The sequence below is a fragment of the Coregonus lavaretus genome (genome assembly GCF_964263955.1).
Source record: "Coregonus lavaretus genome assembly, chromosome: 19".
Taxonomy (NCBI): Eukaryota; Metazoa; Chordata; class Actinopteri; order Salmoniformes; family Salmonidae; genus Coregonus; species Coregonus lavaretus.
Window position 1 is genome coordinate 16,580,565 of NC_140006.1, and position 15,462 is coordinate 16,596,026.

The 15,462-nt window shown below is 44.7% G+C and overlaps 1 protein-coding gene across 2 annotated transcripts in view; it reads right to left on the bottom strand.

Moving 5' to 3' along the window:
- The window catches only part of LOC311147230 (E3 ubiquitin-protein ligase mib1-like), a 91,486-nt gene that overhangs the window by 64,806 nt on the left and 11,218 nt on the right, over positions 1-15,462 (bottom strand). For both annotated transcript variants that reach the window (XM_084183889.1, XM_084183890.1), the window contains exons 4-12: positions 9,989-10,093; positions 7,934-8,000; positions 7,248-7,452; positions 6,858-7,044; positions 3,823-3,967; positions 3,471-3,604; positions 2,348-2,455; positions 1,947-2,144; positions 1,279-1,430 (exon numbers count right to left, since the gene is read on the bottom strand). In XM_084183889.1, the coding sequence (XP_084040015.1) occupies positions 1,279-1,430; positions 1,947-2,144; positions 2,348-2,455; positions 3,471-3,604; positions 3,823-3,967; positions 6,858-7,044; positions 7,248-7,452; positions 7,934-8,000; positions 9,989-10,093 (1,301 nt within the window). The remainder of the gene's footprint in view (positions 1-1,278; positions 1,431-1,946; positions 2,145-2,347; positions 2,456-3,470; positions 3,605-3,822; positions 3,968-6,857; positions 7,045-7,247; positions 7,453-7,933; positions 8,001-9,988; positions 10,094-15,462) is intronic.

Consider the following 15,462-nt stretch of genomic DNA (forward strand, 5'->3'; position numbering starts at 1 on the left):
ACCACCCCAACTGGCTTGCTAGTTAGCACAAGGTGTCGCCCCCGCCTGCTGTGTACTAGCTAGTTTGACACCGCCTCCCTCCTGCTGTGTACCGGGCTGCAATTGCACCCTTCTCAATGCTGATATATTCATTTTTGGTGGCTCTGCTCACAGGCATAAAAGTTTGTCTAATTTACTCAAAAGTCTATAAAGTGAGACTTGGTCCTCGTGTTTCTTGGCTATTACATTGTTTTGTTCACAAGCTCAGTTGCTTTTCAATGTTAGTTTGAGTCTGCTGCTTCAATTGAAAGCGAAGAGTCGCCGTCTACTACTAGTCGGTGTGTCTCACACACACACACACACACACACACACACACACACACACACACGACTCAGTGGCCCCATTACCACGGTAACCTCCCGCTCTTAAAGGGGCAGCTGAACATTTTCTCATCTGATAAAATGTTGGTTAAAAGACTCGGGTCATGAAAATTATGAAATTGCGCAATTTACCACAATACTCTTACTAATATATTTCTGGGTTTAGAAACATCACATAGCATGGTGGGCTGAAATAGCAGGTGCGCCAGAGTCCTCTGTCCCCAATTCCCTCTGTCCCTGTGCCAATGGAATGTGTGTCAGCTAAGGGGAATGATAATGTCCCCTAGCCGGCCCTGACCAGACCACACACCACGAGCCAGACCTACAGCCCAGCCACAAGGGCAGCTGCTAGTGTGTGTGTGTGTGTGTGTGTGGCGGACACTCTACTCCAGTCCAGAGAGAACATGATGTCTATGTCCAAAACCCCAGGATTCTCAAACTGATCGGTATATTGTAGTCTCTCTTAGCTACCTGCCTTAATGTGTGTCTCATGTATGAGAGACGAGAATAGCCCATCGCTACAGAGTGGAGCAGCAGCAACCAGGTGGAGCTAGAAATAAACGTGGCCAAGGACGAGGAGGCAGACTACTGATAGAGGCTGTAGGCTTGCCTAGTCTAGTAGTCAGAAACAAACACATAAACCTCAAAAGTAATATGGAGTTCAGTGTGGTCATAATCCATTTACTAGCAGTACCATTCAATTTGTTAATTTGCAATCAATGAGAGTAAAACAAGTTTGAAACACAACTTGGCAAGCCACAAACCCAACTGTATGGAGGCCAGGGCCTCCCATTCCATTCACTCGGTTTCCAGTGACGCCAAAGGCAGATTTCCACATTGAGTGACCCAAGTCTTTCCATCTTTTTCATCACCAGCCCTAGCTTGGCAGTTAGGGCCAGGTAAGTATCAGGGTCGTACCTGGGGTTCCCTCGGAGGGCAGCGTGGTGCAGGGCGTTGAAACCGTTGTTGTTGGTGATGGTGACATCTGCTCCCGCCTCCAGCAGCACAGACAGCATGTCGTCTCTCTTCTTACTGATGGCATCATGTAGGGGCGTGTCACCCTCCGAGTCCTGTAGGGGGCGAGATTATACCAACGTCACTATGACCACCTGCGCCACCCCCATTGTCACTAACAATAGGTATATACTGTTCATATGAAGAAGTTTAGATTTCACCTAAACCCTTGAGTGCAGCGAGAGCCACCCAAATATTTGGTTAGAGATTGGATACATGACAGTGCTCCAAAGTAGGTATCTGCAAAATCTCCTAAATGTTTGTGCATTCACAGACGCGACAGCCAACCAGACTCCATGCTAAAAATCTGGGACAAATTGTGTAGAAATATCCAATGCCCTACAGAGCATTTATCATTTAAGGGTCAACCACAATTTATCACAGACCAAAAGAAAACAAGATGTACAATTTATGAGTGAATCAAAATCAATGCAAATGTACCTGCCACCACCGCACCAGCATGAAATTCCCTTCTGAGTACACGGTTTACAGCTGAAGACTCTAAAAACACCAGAGTCTGTCTACTCATGTATACATGTACTCACTCGTGTGTGTGTGTTCCGAGTGGTTACCTGGAGGCTGGGATGGCAGCCAAAGTCCAGCAGGGTCTTGACCACCTGCAGATGGCCCTTGTTGACAGCGATGTGCAGGGGGGTCTGTCTGCGCTTGTTCCTGGCGTTCAGGTCGGCCCCACCCCTCTGCAGCACTTCGATCACAGACCCCTCGTCTCCGAAGGACGCGTGGTGCACCGCCCGGTCTCCATCCTTGTCCTGGGAGGGATATTATATACAGACCGACACACTGACCAAATGTCTCCACTGTTTACATCATAGTGAACATCCAACTATGACTGACACGGACAGCTTTTTAGAGTATGACGTGAGACCTGTATAGGTAGACTGGGTACATAAAAATATATATCAGTATTGAGAGGGGACTATAGTATTGAGGAGGGACTGTTAGATGTACAAACCTCAGCCTCCAGGTCCACGTTGTGTTTCAGCAGCAGCTTGAGGACGTCCACGTGTCCGTTCTGACTGGCCGCCTGCATGGCTGTGTGTCCAGCACACTGACCATTCACCTACAAACACACAATATACCACTGTTAGTGTGTTTTTGTATTTTTTGTTTATAATATAATATGCCATTTAGCAGACGCTTTTATCCAAAGTGACTTACAGTCATGCGTGCATACAGTTTTGTGTATGGGTGGTCCCGGGGATCGAACCCACTACCTTGGCGTTACAAGCGCCGTGCTCTACCAGCTGAGCTACAGAGGACCAGTGCACTGCCTTGTCACTGGCAAACAAAATACAAATGTGTGTGTATTTCATTGCCAAGTGCAGTACTGCAATACTTGGGGCATAAATATGAATGCAGGCTCCTTTGGGAGTCACAGAACGTGTCTTGTCCTGGCGGGCAGATGACTTGGCACAGCTCACCGAGCTTTAAGCAATAATTCCACTGAAAGGCACCGGGGCACCTGGCCAGCCCTCACCGCACTGACACACACACACAGCCGCTGAGACAATGCTGCAGAACGCTTCCAATGAAGGGGGGGGGGGGGCTAAGACGCTCTACTAAGCAGCTCTCTGAGGCAATAGGAAATAGGAGAGTGCAGACAGCTCTCCTTTGGGGCAGGTGATGTAAGGATACATCACCACAAGGGACAGGAGTTTTTCCTGACTGTGGCCACCTGACCAGGAAAAACTCTGTGCCCCACTTATAGCTTGGTCCCAGAGTTTTCCTAGTCACGTGGAAAATTGACCCTAGACCATACATGGTGTATATTCACCATGTCGAGACAGTGAACGAAGCAAGCACTGCAGTGCACTCCAATGCCCTGGATGCTTGCATTGGGCTGAAGCATAATGTTTTTAACATGTGAGGTGTGCAGTAAATGGGTGTTACTGATTGCAGTAAATGGTGCTGTATAGAAGGGCACATCTTTCTGAATGTTTAACTGTGCCCTGGAGAAATGTCTTTCTTAATAGCATTTTTTTGCAATCTCAATTTGCAATAAATATATCTTAGGGAAAAAACGGTTCCCTGGGACTAAACTAAACCCTGAAGCTGTGAATGCAGGGATCACTTACGTCCACGTCAGGTCTCTTGAGGATGTCCTCCACCTTGGCCAGGTCGCCATTGGCTGCTGCTTTGACCAGCTCCTCATTGATGTCACCAGACTCCTGGGTCTCAAACAGCTTCTTCAGCAGCTGAGAAAGACGCTCTACACACACACACAGATGGAGAAAAACGTTACAAGTTCATCCTCTAGATCCAAGGAGTGAAGAATGTGTGTGGTGTGTACGAGTGGTCAGTGAATGTGCATGCCCACTTATAAACGGGCTAGAAGAAAAATATTTGTTTATGGTCTGTGTATATATGTGTGCACGAACACCCACTATGTGTAATTGTGTCTGTTCTGACTGTGTGTGTCCTGCCTACCTCCGGAGGCGTTGGAAACAGCGGAGCCAGCGGGGGCCACTTTGGTGACGGCAGCGGGGTTGTAGGTCCATGACGTTCCGCACACCTCCACCTTCAGGTCGCTGTCGGAGTAGATCTGCTGCACGCGGCCCACCTTGCCCAGGGTCTGAGGAAAACAATACATTCATTACATTGCTATAGCGTTTCATTACAATCTCAAAGAGCATAAACACATCATATTGTTAGAGATTCATTGTTAGTTTGTCTTTGAAGACAAACCAGTGCTGTGATGGAGCTTTCTCAGAAATATGTACTAAAGATTATTGAAGGTAATTCTGAAACACCTTTGAGCATTCTGGTGTCTAACACAGGGAGGGTAAATTATCTGCAATATAACAAAGGTATAGAAAACACAGGCAAAATCCCCCCCAGAAATGGAACACAACAGAAAGAGATGCCGTGTGTCTGTGCATCTAATTTCTACAAAACCATCCGTTCCTCTTTCAGGAAGAAAGACTCGGTCCTTCCTTTCCAAAAACATGACAGGAAAGCATAATCACAGATGAGACTAAAGCACTGTTCTGATTATTCATTCAAAGGGAAGGGCAGTTGAACGGCTGAGCGAGAGCAGGACTTATTTCTCATCTATACAGCCAATTATCTGGGACCTTATTGATGTCCGTCAAGGGACACACACCAGAAAATAGTTCCACTGAAACGCCGTACGAGTTGAGTAATGAAAGGCATTTGGTAGCTGTCTCACTGGTTATTTGATAAGACTAAGGCTACGTTCCAATATCCACAGTCTCCAGCATACTAGATAGAATGCATGCCTGACACACTGATTTTTTCTACATAGTATGCTATTGTCAATATTGAAACAGACCAACACTACATTGCAATATACACTGACTGGCCAGTTTATTATACACCCCGTTCACGAAAATGGTTCGCGCCAACAGACAGTGAGTCCCGTGGCCATGGCATGCTATATATAGCAGGCAGACGGGCATCAAGGCATTTAGTTACAGTTCAATTCAACATTAGGAAGGGCAAAACGAGTGACCTAAGCAACTTTGAGCGTTGTATGATCGTCGGTGCCAGACACGCCGGTTCCAGTATCTCAGAAACGGTCGGCCTCCTGAGCTTTTCACAGTGTCTACGGTTTAGCAAGAATCGTGCAACAGACAAAAAACATCCAGTCAGCGGCACTCTTGTGGGCAAAAACATCTTGTTGATGAGAGGTCGAAGGAGAATGGCAAGAATCGTGCAAGCTAATAAGCGACCCACAAAGAGTCAAATAACGGCGCAATACAACAGTGGTGTGGAGAACAGCATCTCGGAACGCACAACTCGTCGGTCCTTGTCACGGATGGGCTATTGCAGCTGACGACCACAGCGGGTTCCACTCCTATCAGCTAAAAACAAGAAGAAGCGATCACCAACACTGGACAACTGGAGTAGAAAAACAACTTGTTCTTTTAGGTTCTGGGCATTTGTTTTTCAGTCCCACAAAAAAACGCAACAAAGTAAATGCAAAGCCCTCAATGTCACTCAGAAACGTATTCCAGTGTCAGCCTGCCAGCTGGAAATCATTGCCAGTGTGTGCGTGTGTAGGCCCTCCCCCCTCGAAGTATAGGCTACTGTAGCCTACTGACGTTAAGCGTGATTCAGAAATTAGGGAGACAGATTTTTTTATTAGAATGGATTAACTCTTTGTTAGCTTGTTAGCTAGCTCTGGTCCAACGTTAAGCCAAATCTCGGATGTTCAAAGACATTCAAAGTTCCTCCATAGAAGCCACTTCTCCGTTGCTATAATTCTGTGGGCCTAATTCAGATAATGCTTGTCACATAACAAGATGTCCAGCGCTTCAAGCCAAGTCTCCTCTCCTCTCTCGCTCTCTCCCCACACGCACAATTTCAGTCGCCCTACACTTGTCTGTCCAATGCATGTAAACAACTATAGCTTGCTCACTCCATAGCAAGCTGCTCTATCCGCACTGATTGGTTAAGTCATTTAATGTTGAGCTAAATGTACAAAATTAATACAAATAAGACTTGAGGTTTCAAAAGGAACAGAAAGGAACAATATAAGCCGGTACTTTTTTGGGTTCGAACTGGTTCAGAACTTTATTTTACAGAACAAAATAAATAATGGTTCTGTTTAGAACAAAACGATTGTGTGCGCAACCATAGGGCAAAACACACGGGGTTGGCTTAGATTGTTGACAACTTGTCAATTATATTTAATCTCCAATATTCATTGAAAACATAAAATTGCACAATGAGCACTAGTCTCTCAAATACATCGTTACAGTTGTTGGTTTGCTAGCAAGCAAATTCTTGCCATATTAGCATAGACGTGACAGTCAAAACAAGACATGGTATCAAGAACAAGATCAAACGAGCTACTTACGATTCCCCACATACTAGTTTCTTGTCATTGTTGCTAGCTATCTGCCCATCCAGAACCATAACACAGCCTTCTGCCCCTTTGAAGAAGGCGCATCGTTTTCGAACGTTGTCAGCTAACCCGTCTATAGGGGGCTGCAGCAGGCAGGCAGGCAGAGAGCAGCACCATCAGTGGGTAGTGATCAAAGTAAGTACCTATCACTGGGTTTTAAGGCTCGTTAGCTGCCGAGGGTGTTGGTTTTAGTGGAGTGTTGGACCATTGTAGTGCGATGTAACAGTTTGATGAGAGGAAGCAATGACTATCCATGATTATGCCAATTTACAGACTTTCAGCCTAAAATCACAACAGCCTAGTTTATGCCATAGTCATTACATAACGTTACACCCCATTGATACGGTCATTGTTACATGGGAGGTGAGAGGAATGAAAAATGCCTTTACGCTGATGAAGGAAACACTTCCTTTTGACCACTGATGCTGCAAGTTCTGGTTTTTAGTTTTTATTGCTTATTTGAAACCCTAGTCAGAAAAACACAAAATGTCAGTGTAAGCGTTTTAAAAGTGTGTTTGTCTCTTATAGGCACCATGGCATAGGCCCTCCAGTTGTGAGGTTTAAGGGGTGTGTGTGTGTGTGTCTGTCTTACAGGCAGCATTGCCTCGGCCCACTCCCCGTGTCCTCTCTGCAGCAGCTTAATGCGGTCGATGTCGTAGCAGATCTGGACCAGGTCTCCTACCAGGAACTGGGAGCTGCCGCCCTCCGCCCCTGCCGCAACACCTTCCCCACTACGCACAACGTTGGCCTTGGTCAGCACCGCAGGGTTGAACGTCCACCTGTAACACAGAAATGTTGCTAACACTTTATTTGAGATGGCCTCTATGACATGGAAATTACAGTGTCATAAATATCTTTCATTAAGCCAAATAGTCCGTGTCATACTCTTATGACACGGACGTTGCTGCTTGTGTTATGACTGGATTGACATGACACCCCTATGCTTGTGCACTAGTCTGAATCATGAACTGGTAGAGCTCACCTGTTCCCACTGGGGTACTGCACCACAATGTCGTGGTCCTCGTCGATTCCACACACGGTACCAGTGGTGGTGAGGGTCTCGAACATGCCGTCTGTCCAGCCTCCGTGGCCGTGCTGCAAGGACTGGACTATCTCCAGGTCCAGGTCGATGTTGACCAGGTCTCCAATCTGCAGACCGCCTGGGTTCCTGTTGCCATTCTGCTCACCTGTGGAGAGACGGCAGGGGGAATACATCCTGGTTACACAGTGAGGGGGGTACATTCCTTATGCTATGTAACCTTTATTTATCTAGGTTAGTGTCATTAAGAGACATTGGGTGGACTAATCAGATACTGGAGAGCCTTATCTGATCACTTAATTTGGTTTCTGCAGTGCTGCATCGGGTGCCTAACACAACCCAGGTAAATCTGAGAGAAGAGAATAATTTTCCCAGCCAAGGAGATGGGATTGTGGGAATGCTGTGCCAGTGTGACCTGTGACTGCACCCAGGCTGTCTCCATGCAGCCTGGTTCTGTCAATTTCTGTGTGGTGCTGCCACCTAGTGGACATTACCAGTAACAGCAGCCTTGCAGGGACGTGCTCCTGATGCCCTTGGACTCCACTGCAGAACACTGTGCTGGGGAGAAATTGGTGCAATAATGACGGTAGGTGTAGTGTAGTGCCACGGATTACTAATACTGTACTCACCTAGAACAGGGCAGTGGTCTCTGTAGAAAGAGCCTCCTTTGGCATCCTGGACACATTTCAAATCCGACTGAAAAGGAGAGGCGTGGGACAAAGTATTAGCTAATTATCTACTTGATTCAATCTATTAGAACTGCAGCAGAAAAATGCGACAGAGTAAAACCCCACTGCTTTACTACTGCAGTGACATTGTGTTAAAGTTACTGCAGGGTAAGGGTGGCAACAATAGCATTACCCTCATGGCTCTGAAGGATATGGCAACATTACATTACAAAGCTCTGGCTCGGCAGGGCAGGCACTGCATCATATCATTTGTGATGACTCAGATGTGGATGTGCATCCACTGTGACATAGTTAGAGGGCAGCCGTGCTGATTACACGGCAGTGCAGACATCCATCCCGCTCCTCTGACAGATGAAGGGACACATCAGGGTTCACGAACAGTGGCTCTGTCCCAAATGGCACCCTATTCCCTGTATAGTGCACTACTTTTGACCACTTTTAGTCCAAGGCAGTGCACTATAAGGGAATAAAGTGCCATTTGGGATACAAGCCATGTTTATAGATGTGTGAAATCAACAAACTTCACTCTTTTTGATGTCATTATGCACAAACAGCTAAGGAAAAGGAAAACACGTTGAGGAAAGGAAAAAGAGAGAAATACATAGTATTTGCTAAATGTGTGAAGCCAAGAGACCAGACTGTGGCCTTTTAATGCTATTTGAACTAAACTACTTTGTAAAATGCAGTGTCTGACTTTGTCAACAGCGCTCATTTGCAGTCTTATTACCAATAACTTCAAAGCGTGTTACAAAAAGTGTTAAAAGTAACAAATTATAGAAACACCAACAGCAAGGTTAACCAATGACCAGGACATCAAGGGACATCGTATAACAGATTTTTTTTTTACCACAAAGGCTTCGGTTTTTCATTATTTTGGGGGGAGCAGCATATATAATCCATGCTTTAGTTCAGCCCTTCTTAAATTATGGATCGCGACCCAGTCAGAGTAAAAAAATGTAATAAACTTTTTATTTTTAGGAACTCAGTCTGAGTTTCAGCTTACTGTTGAGTTAGAATAGTAGAATACACAAGGTGCAATTTTGAAATGTGGTTGTGCATCATCACTTTTTCTCTTGTTATGTCAGTCACTGACAGTCACTCAATTAGCCATGTCAGCAAAACAAAACAAAATTGCTTGGTAAGTTAGTCTAGCCAGCGATCTAAACTTGTAATCTTGGCCGAACACCGACCGGGCATGCAGGGCACGTGCCCAGGGGCCTTAACCTCCAGGGGGCCCACATTTATTTTATTATTCAGTCTCACAAAGATATCATATTAACATGGCATAAGTCAAGGCAAAATGTGTAGAATTGCAGAAAACTTGCATCAAAACAGCAACATTTTCTCTATGCTCCATCGCATAATGGTAGAATTGCTGGAAATTAAATAAAACTTCAATTTCTCTCCACGGTCAAGGGGATGGGGGGGGCACTAAATGTTTTGCCCGTGAGGTGAGGGGCCCCCCCCAACCAAATCTCGCTTAGGGCCCCCCAAAAGGGGGCATGGGTCCCAGGAAAACATATCATTTCTCATTTGGTTCACAGGCTGAAAAATTTTAAGAACCTTGCTTTATTTAATCAGATGCCGTATACCTCAACCCCTCAAACCTACCAGACCTATTAGAATAACAAAGGACAAATCTGTTACGCAACCCTGCGCTCTGATTGGCCGCGTTCGTAAAAAAGCAGGAGTGTTCCGCACCAATCAGCACCCTGCCTGTCATTTGTGGCTCGTGTGGGACCCCTCCGCATTCTCCTCCCCTCCCACTGAAGCTGACCTTCATGTTCGCTCCCCTCATCATAAAGAAAGAAGGGAACAGATTGCCTTTCTTATGTAGATCCCCTCCCTCTTTCCAGCTGCCTGCCACAATGGGGCCTTGGCTGCTGGCTGGCTCTCCACCACAAAGGATTGGCAGCACAAGAAAGACCCCAGGCTCTGTGGTCAAACACAAAGACCACCTGACAGCTGATATTTTGTGAGTGGTGCTTTTCTCACCATCCCCTCGAAGCCCACTCTGTAGAGGTTCTTGGCCCCGTTGTCCCAGAGGACGTAGGCTGCACTGTGGGGGCTGGCTGCACTCCAGTCCTGGATCTCTGTCACCTGGGGAGGAAGAATGAGAGAGGGAAATTTGAAAAGAGAAGAAGCTAGTGAAGGCATTCACATCTAAGAGTCATGCTAAAGGCATGCGTTTGGGTTTTAATACAATCTGTTGGATATAATGTAAAATGTATTCTGTGCATTTGGGCAAATCAACAAATAATGGCACAAATATATATAATAATATATATAATTTAATATGGAGCCTCAAACAACAAAGTATATACAGTGAGGGAAAAAAGTATTTGATCCCCTGCAGATTTTGTATGTTTGCCCACTGACAAAGAAATGATCAGTCTATAATTTTAATGGTATGTTTATTTGAACAGTGAGAGACAGAATAACAACAAAAACATCCAGAAAAACGCATGTCAAAAATGTTATAAATTGATTTGCATTTTAATGAGGGAAATAAGTATTTGACCCCCTCTCAATCAGAAAGATTTCTGGCTCCCAGGTGTCTTTTACACAGGTATCGAGCTGAGATTAGGAGCACACTCTTAAAGGGAGTGCTCCTAATCTCAGCTTGTTACCTGTATAAAAAGACACCTGTCCACAGAAGCAATCAATCAAACAGATTCCAAACTCTCCACCATGGCCAATACCAAAGAGCTCTCCAAGGATGTCAGGGACAAGATTGTAGACCTACACAAGGCTGGAATGGGCTACAAGACCATCGCCAAGCAGCTTGGTGAGAAGGTGACAACAGTTGGTGGGATTATTCACAAATGGAAGAAACACAAAATAACTGTCGATCTCCCTCAGCCTGGGGCTCCATGCAAGATCTCACCTTGTGGAGTTGCAATGATCATGAGAACGGTGAGGAATCAGCCCAGAACTACACGGGAGGATCTTGTCAATGATCTCAAGGCAGCTGGGACCATAGTCACCAAGAAAACAATTGGTAACACACTACGCCGTGAAGGACTGAAATCCTGAAGCGCCCGCAAGGTCCCCCTGCTCAAGAAAGCCCATATACAGGGCCGTCTGAAGGAGGAGGAATGCAAGATCTCTAGTGGCGCAGTGGTCTAAGGCACTAGAGATCCTGGTTCGAATCCAGGCTCTGTCGCAGCCGGCCGCGACCGGGAGACTCATGGGCGGCGCACAATTGGCCCAGCGTCGTCCAGGGTAGGGGAGGGAATGGCCGGCAGGGATGTAGCTCAGTTGATAGAGCATGGCGTTTGCAACGCCAGGGTTGTGGGTTCGTTTCCCACGGGGGGCCAGTATAAAAAAATAAAAAAATAAATGTGTATTCACTATTTGTAAGTCGCTCTGGATAAGAGCGTCTGCTAAATGACTAAAATGTAATGTAAATCTCACCTCGTGGAGTTGCAATGATCATGAGAACGGTGAGGAATCAGCCCAGAACTACACGAGAGGATCTTGTCAATGATCTCAAGGCAGCTGGGACCATAGTCACCAAGAAAACAATTGGTAACACACTACACCGTGAAGGACTGAAATCCTGCAGCGCCTGCAAGGTCCCCCTACTCAAAAAAGCACATATACAGGGCCGTCTGAAGTTTGCCAATGAACATGAATGATTCAGAGGAGAACTGGGTGAAAGTGTTGTGGTCAGATGAGACCAAAATCGAGCTCTCTGGCATCAACTCAACTCGCCGTGTTTGGAGGAGGAGGAATGCTGCCTATGACCCCAAGAACACCATCCCCACCGTCAAACATGGAGGTGGAAACATTATGCTTTGGGGGTGTTTTTCTGCTAAGGGGACAGGATAACTTCACCGCATCAAAGGGACGATGGACGGGGCCATGTACCGTCAAATCTTGGGTGAGAACCTCCTTCCCTCAGCCAGGGCATTGAAAATGGGTCGTGGATGGGTATTCCAGCATGACAATGACCCAAAACACACGGCCAAGGCAACAAAGGAGTGGCTCAATAAGAAGCACATTAAGGTCCTGGAGTGGCCTAGGAAGTCTTCAGACCTTAATCCCATAGAAAATCTGTGGAGGGAGCTGAAGGTTCGAGTTGCCAAACGTCAGCCTCGAAACCTTAATGACTTGGAGAAGATCTGCAAAGAGGAGTGGAACAAAATCCCTCCTAAGATGTGTGCAAACCTGGTGGCCAACTACAAGAAACGTCTGACCTCTGTGATTGCCAACAAGGGTTTTGCCACCAAGTACTAAGTCATGTTTTGCAGAGGGGTCAAATACTTATTTCCCTCATTTAAATGCAAATCAATTTATAACATTTTTGACATGCGTTTTTCTGGATTTTTTTGTTGTTATTCTGTCTCTCACTTTTCAAATAAACCTACCATTAAATTTATAGACCGATCATGTCTTTGTCAGTGGGCAAACGTACAAAATCAGCAGGGGAACAAATACTTTTTTCCCCTCACTGTCTATACACACAGTGCATTCGGAAAGCATTCAGACCCCTTGACTTTTTCCAAATATTGCTACGTTACAGCCTTATTCTAAAATGGATTAAATTAAAGTTTTCCTCATCAATCTACACACAATACCTCATAATGACAAAGCAAAAACATGTTTAGACATTTTTGCAAATTTATTAAAAATAAAAAACTGAAATACCATATTTACATAAGTATTCAGACCCTTTGCTATGAGACTCGAAATTGAGCTCAGGTGCATCCTGTTTCCATTGATCATCCTTGTGATGTTTCTACAACTTGTTTGGAGTCCACCTGTGGTAAATTAAATTGATTGGACATGGATTTGGAAAGGCACACACCTGTCTATATAAGGTCCCACAATTGACAGTGCATGTCATAGCAAAAATTAAGCCATGAGGTCGAAGGAATTGTCTGTAGAGCTCCGAAAAAATTGTGCAGCATTGAAGGTCCAAGAACACAGTGGCCTCCATCAATCTTAAATGGAATCAGTTTGAACCAGCAAGACTCTTCCTAGAGCTGGTCGCCCGGCCAAACTGAGCAATCGGAGGAGAAGGGCCTTGGTCAGGGAAGTGACCAAGAACCTGATGGTCACTCTGACAGAGCTCCAGAGTTCCTCTGTGGAGATGGGGGAACCATCTCTGCAGCACTCCACCAATCAGGCCTTTATGGTAGAGTGGCCAGACGGAAGACACTCCTTAGTAAAAGGTATATGACAGCCCGCTTAGTGTTTGCCAAAAGGCACCTAAAGGACTCTCAGACCATGAGAAACAAGATTCTCTGGTCTGATGAAACCAAGATTGAACTATTTGACCTGAATGTCAAGCGTCACATCTGAAGGAAACCTGGCACCATCCCTACGGTGAAGCATTGTGGTGGCAGCATCATGCTGCGGGGATGTTTTTCAGTGGCAGGGACTGTGAAACTAGTCAGGATCGAGGGAAAGATGAACGGAGCAAAGTACATTTACATTTACGTCATTTAGCAGACGCTCTTATCCAGAGCGACTTACAAATAGTAAGTACAAGTACAGAGAGATCCTTATTGAAAACCTGCTCCAGAGCAATCAGGACCTCAGACTGGGGCGAAGTTTCACCTTCCAACAGGACAACGACCCTAAGCACACAGGCAAGACAACGCATGTGGCTTCGGGACAAGTCTCTGAATGTCCTTGAGAGGCCTAGCCAGAGCCCGGACTCTAACCCGATCGAACATCTCTGGAGAGACCTGAAAATAGCTGTGCAGAAATGCTCCCCATTCAACCTGACAGAGCTTGTGAAGATCTGCAGAGAAGAATGGGAGAAACTCCCCAAATACAGGTGTGCCAAGCTTGTAGCATCATACCCAAGAAGACTCGAGGCTATAATCGCTGCCAAAAGGTGCTTCAACTAAGTACTGAGTAAAGGGTCTGAATACTTATTTTATTTTATACATTTCCAAACCATCTACAAACCGGTTTTTGCTTTGTAATTATGGGGTATTGTGTGTAGATTGATGAGGGGATAAAACTAAACATCTATTTTAGAATAAGGCTGTAACGTAACAAAATGTGGAAAAAGTCAAGGGGTCTGAATATTTTCCGAATGCACTGTATATAAGACAATATTTTTTGAAGTACAAGTATCAGCATATGGCAAGATTGGAGAAATATTACAGTAGAATAGTAAATAAATGATCCCTTTAATTAACAGTCTGACAGACTTCCCTGTATTTACATATATATTTAAAGATTAATTAGATTCTTATTCAGGCCCAAGTTCTATTTCTCCCTTTGTGGGGTAAATAATATTCACACTAAACTAACAGTATATCTGCTGCTAGGCTGGGGGACATGTAATAGTTAGATGTGTGGAGGCTGGAGCTGCCTGAGCATATTGATTACAGCATCATAAAACAATGAAATATCCCATTAAATAACACAGCAAAATGAACCCTTTAAAATTGCCTGTGGGGAATCTTACATTGAATACAACTGGGGTCTAGACCGGAGCAGGGCCTGCGACAGAACTAATCAGTAGGACGGGCATTTGATTTCCATAGTTTTTTTCTCCAATGGACCTCCTATTTTTAAAATGGGTTTTATAGTTCAGACATGTAGCCTAATTTAACTGTAAAAATGAAACTTTGGTTATGGTGTTATACTTTGTCTTACATGTTGTAGAGCAGCTTCTCAGGAATACAGAACATTATTTCAAGAGGATATGACTTACCATTGCTGAGATATCTTATTTTTAAGTAATTGGAAAAGGTAAAAAAAGGTTGCCTTGTCAAAAAGGCATTAAATCACCTGTCTGGATTCTTAATTTCGTTTTGTCCAATATCTTAAGATAGTGGTCATATTGTTATGACATTTTCAGGGCTGATGTAGAACACAGATATGATTCAAATGAAAGCACAATTTATGAAAATATGCAATATTATGCTAAGTAGGCACATAATATGCAACTTAGTCTGTACAGAATACATAATTACATTAACTTAAGCACAATAATTTAAGGTAGGGTGGTCATTATTAACAAATCTTCTAACTTTATGCAAAACAGAGTTTGAAACAATTCATGAAATTAGAAAACAACTTTTTATACAACTTTATACAAATTAGATGCATAATATGCTAATTTGTCTGTACGGAATTAAACAATACAGCTTGTTAAACCCATTCATTTAAAGTCAGGTAGTCACATTGTTAACATATACTGTACTGACGTTTTATGCAGAACTGGAAGTCTACACTGAGGAGTAAGATGCCGTCCATGCGCTTGTGCGAGTGCACACACACACACACACACAAACCCACTAGGGGTGGTAACAGAGTAAGTCATGTTGTATCACAGTTATGTTGTATTCAGTAGCCCAACTGATTAGGCCTAGAATGCCAAATAATACCCCCATCCCTGTGCCCCCTGCGCACACACACACCCTAACACATCTCACCAAGTCTGTACTGTAACACAGAAGGCTAATAACATAGCTTCCTTCTAAGGTAGGCCTACACCT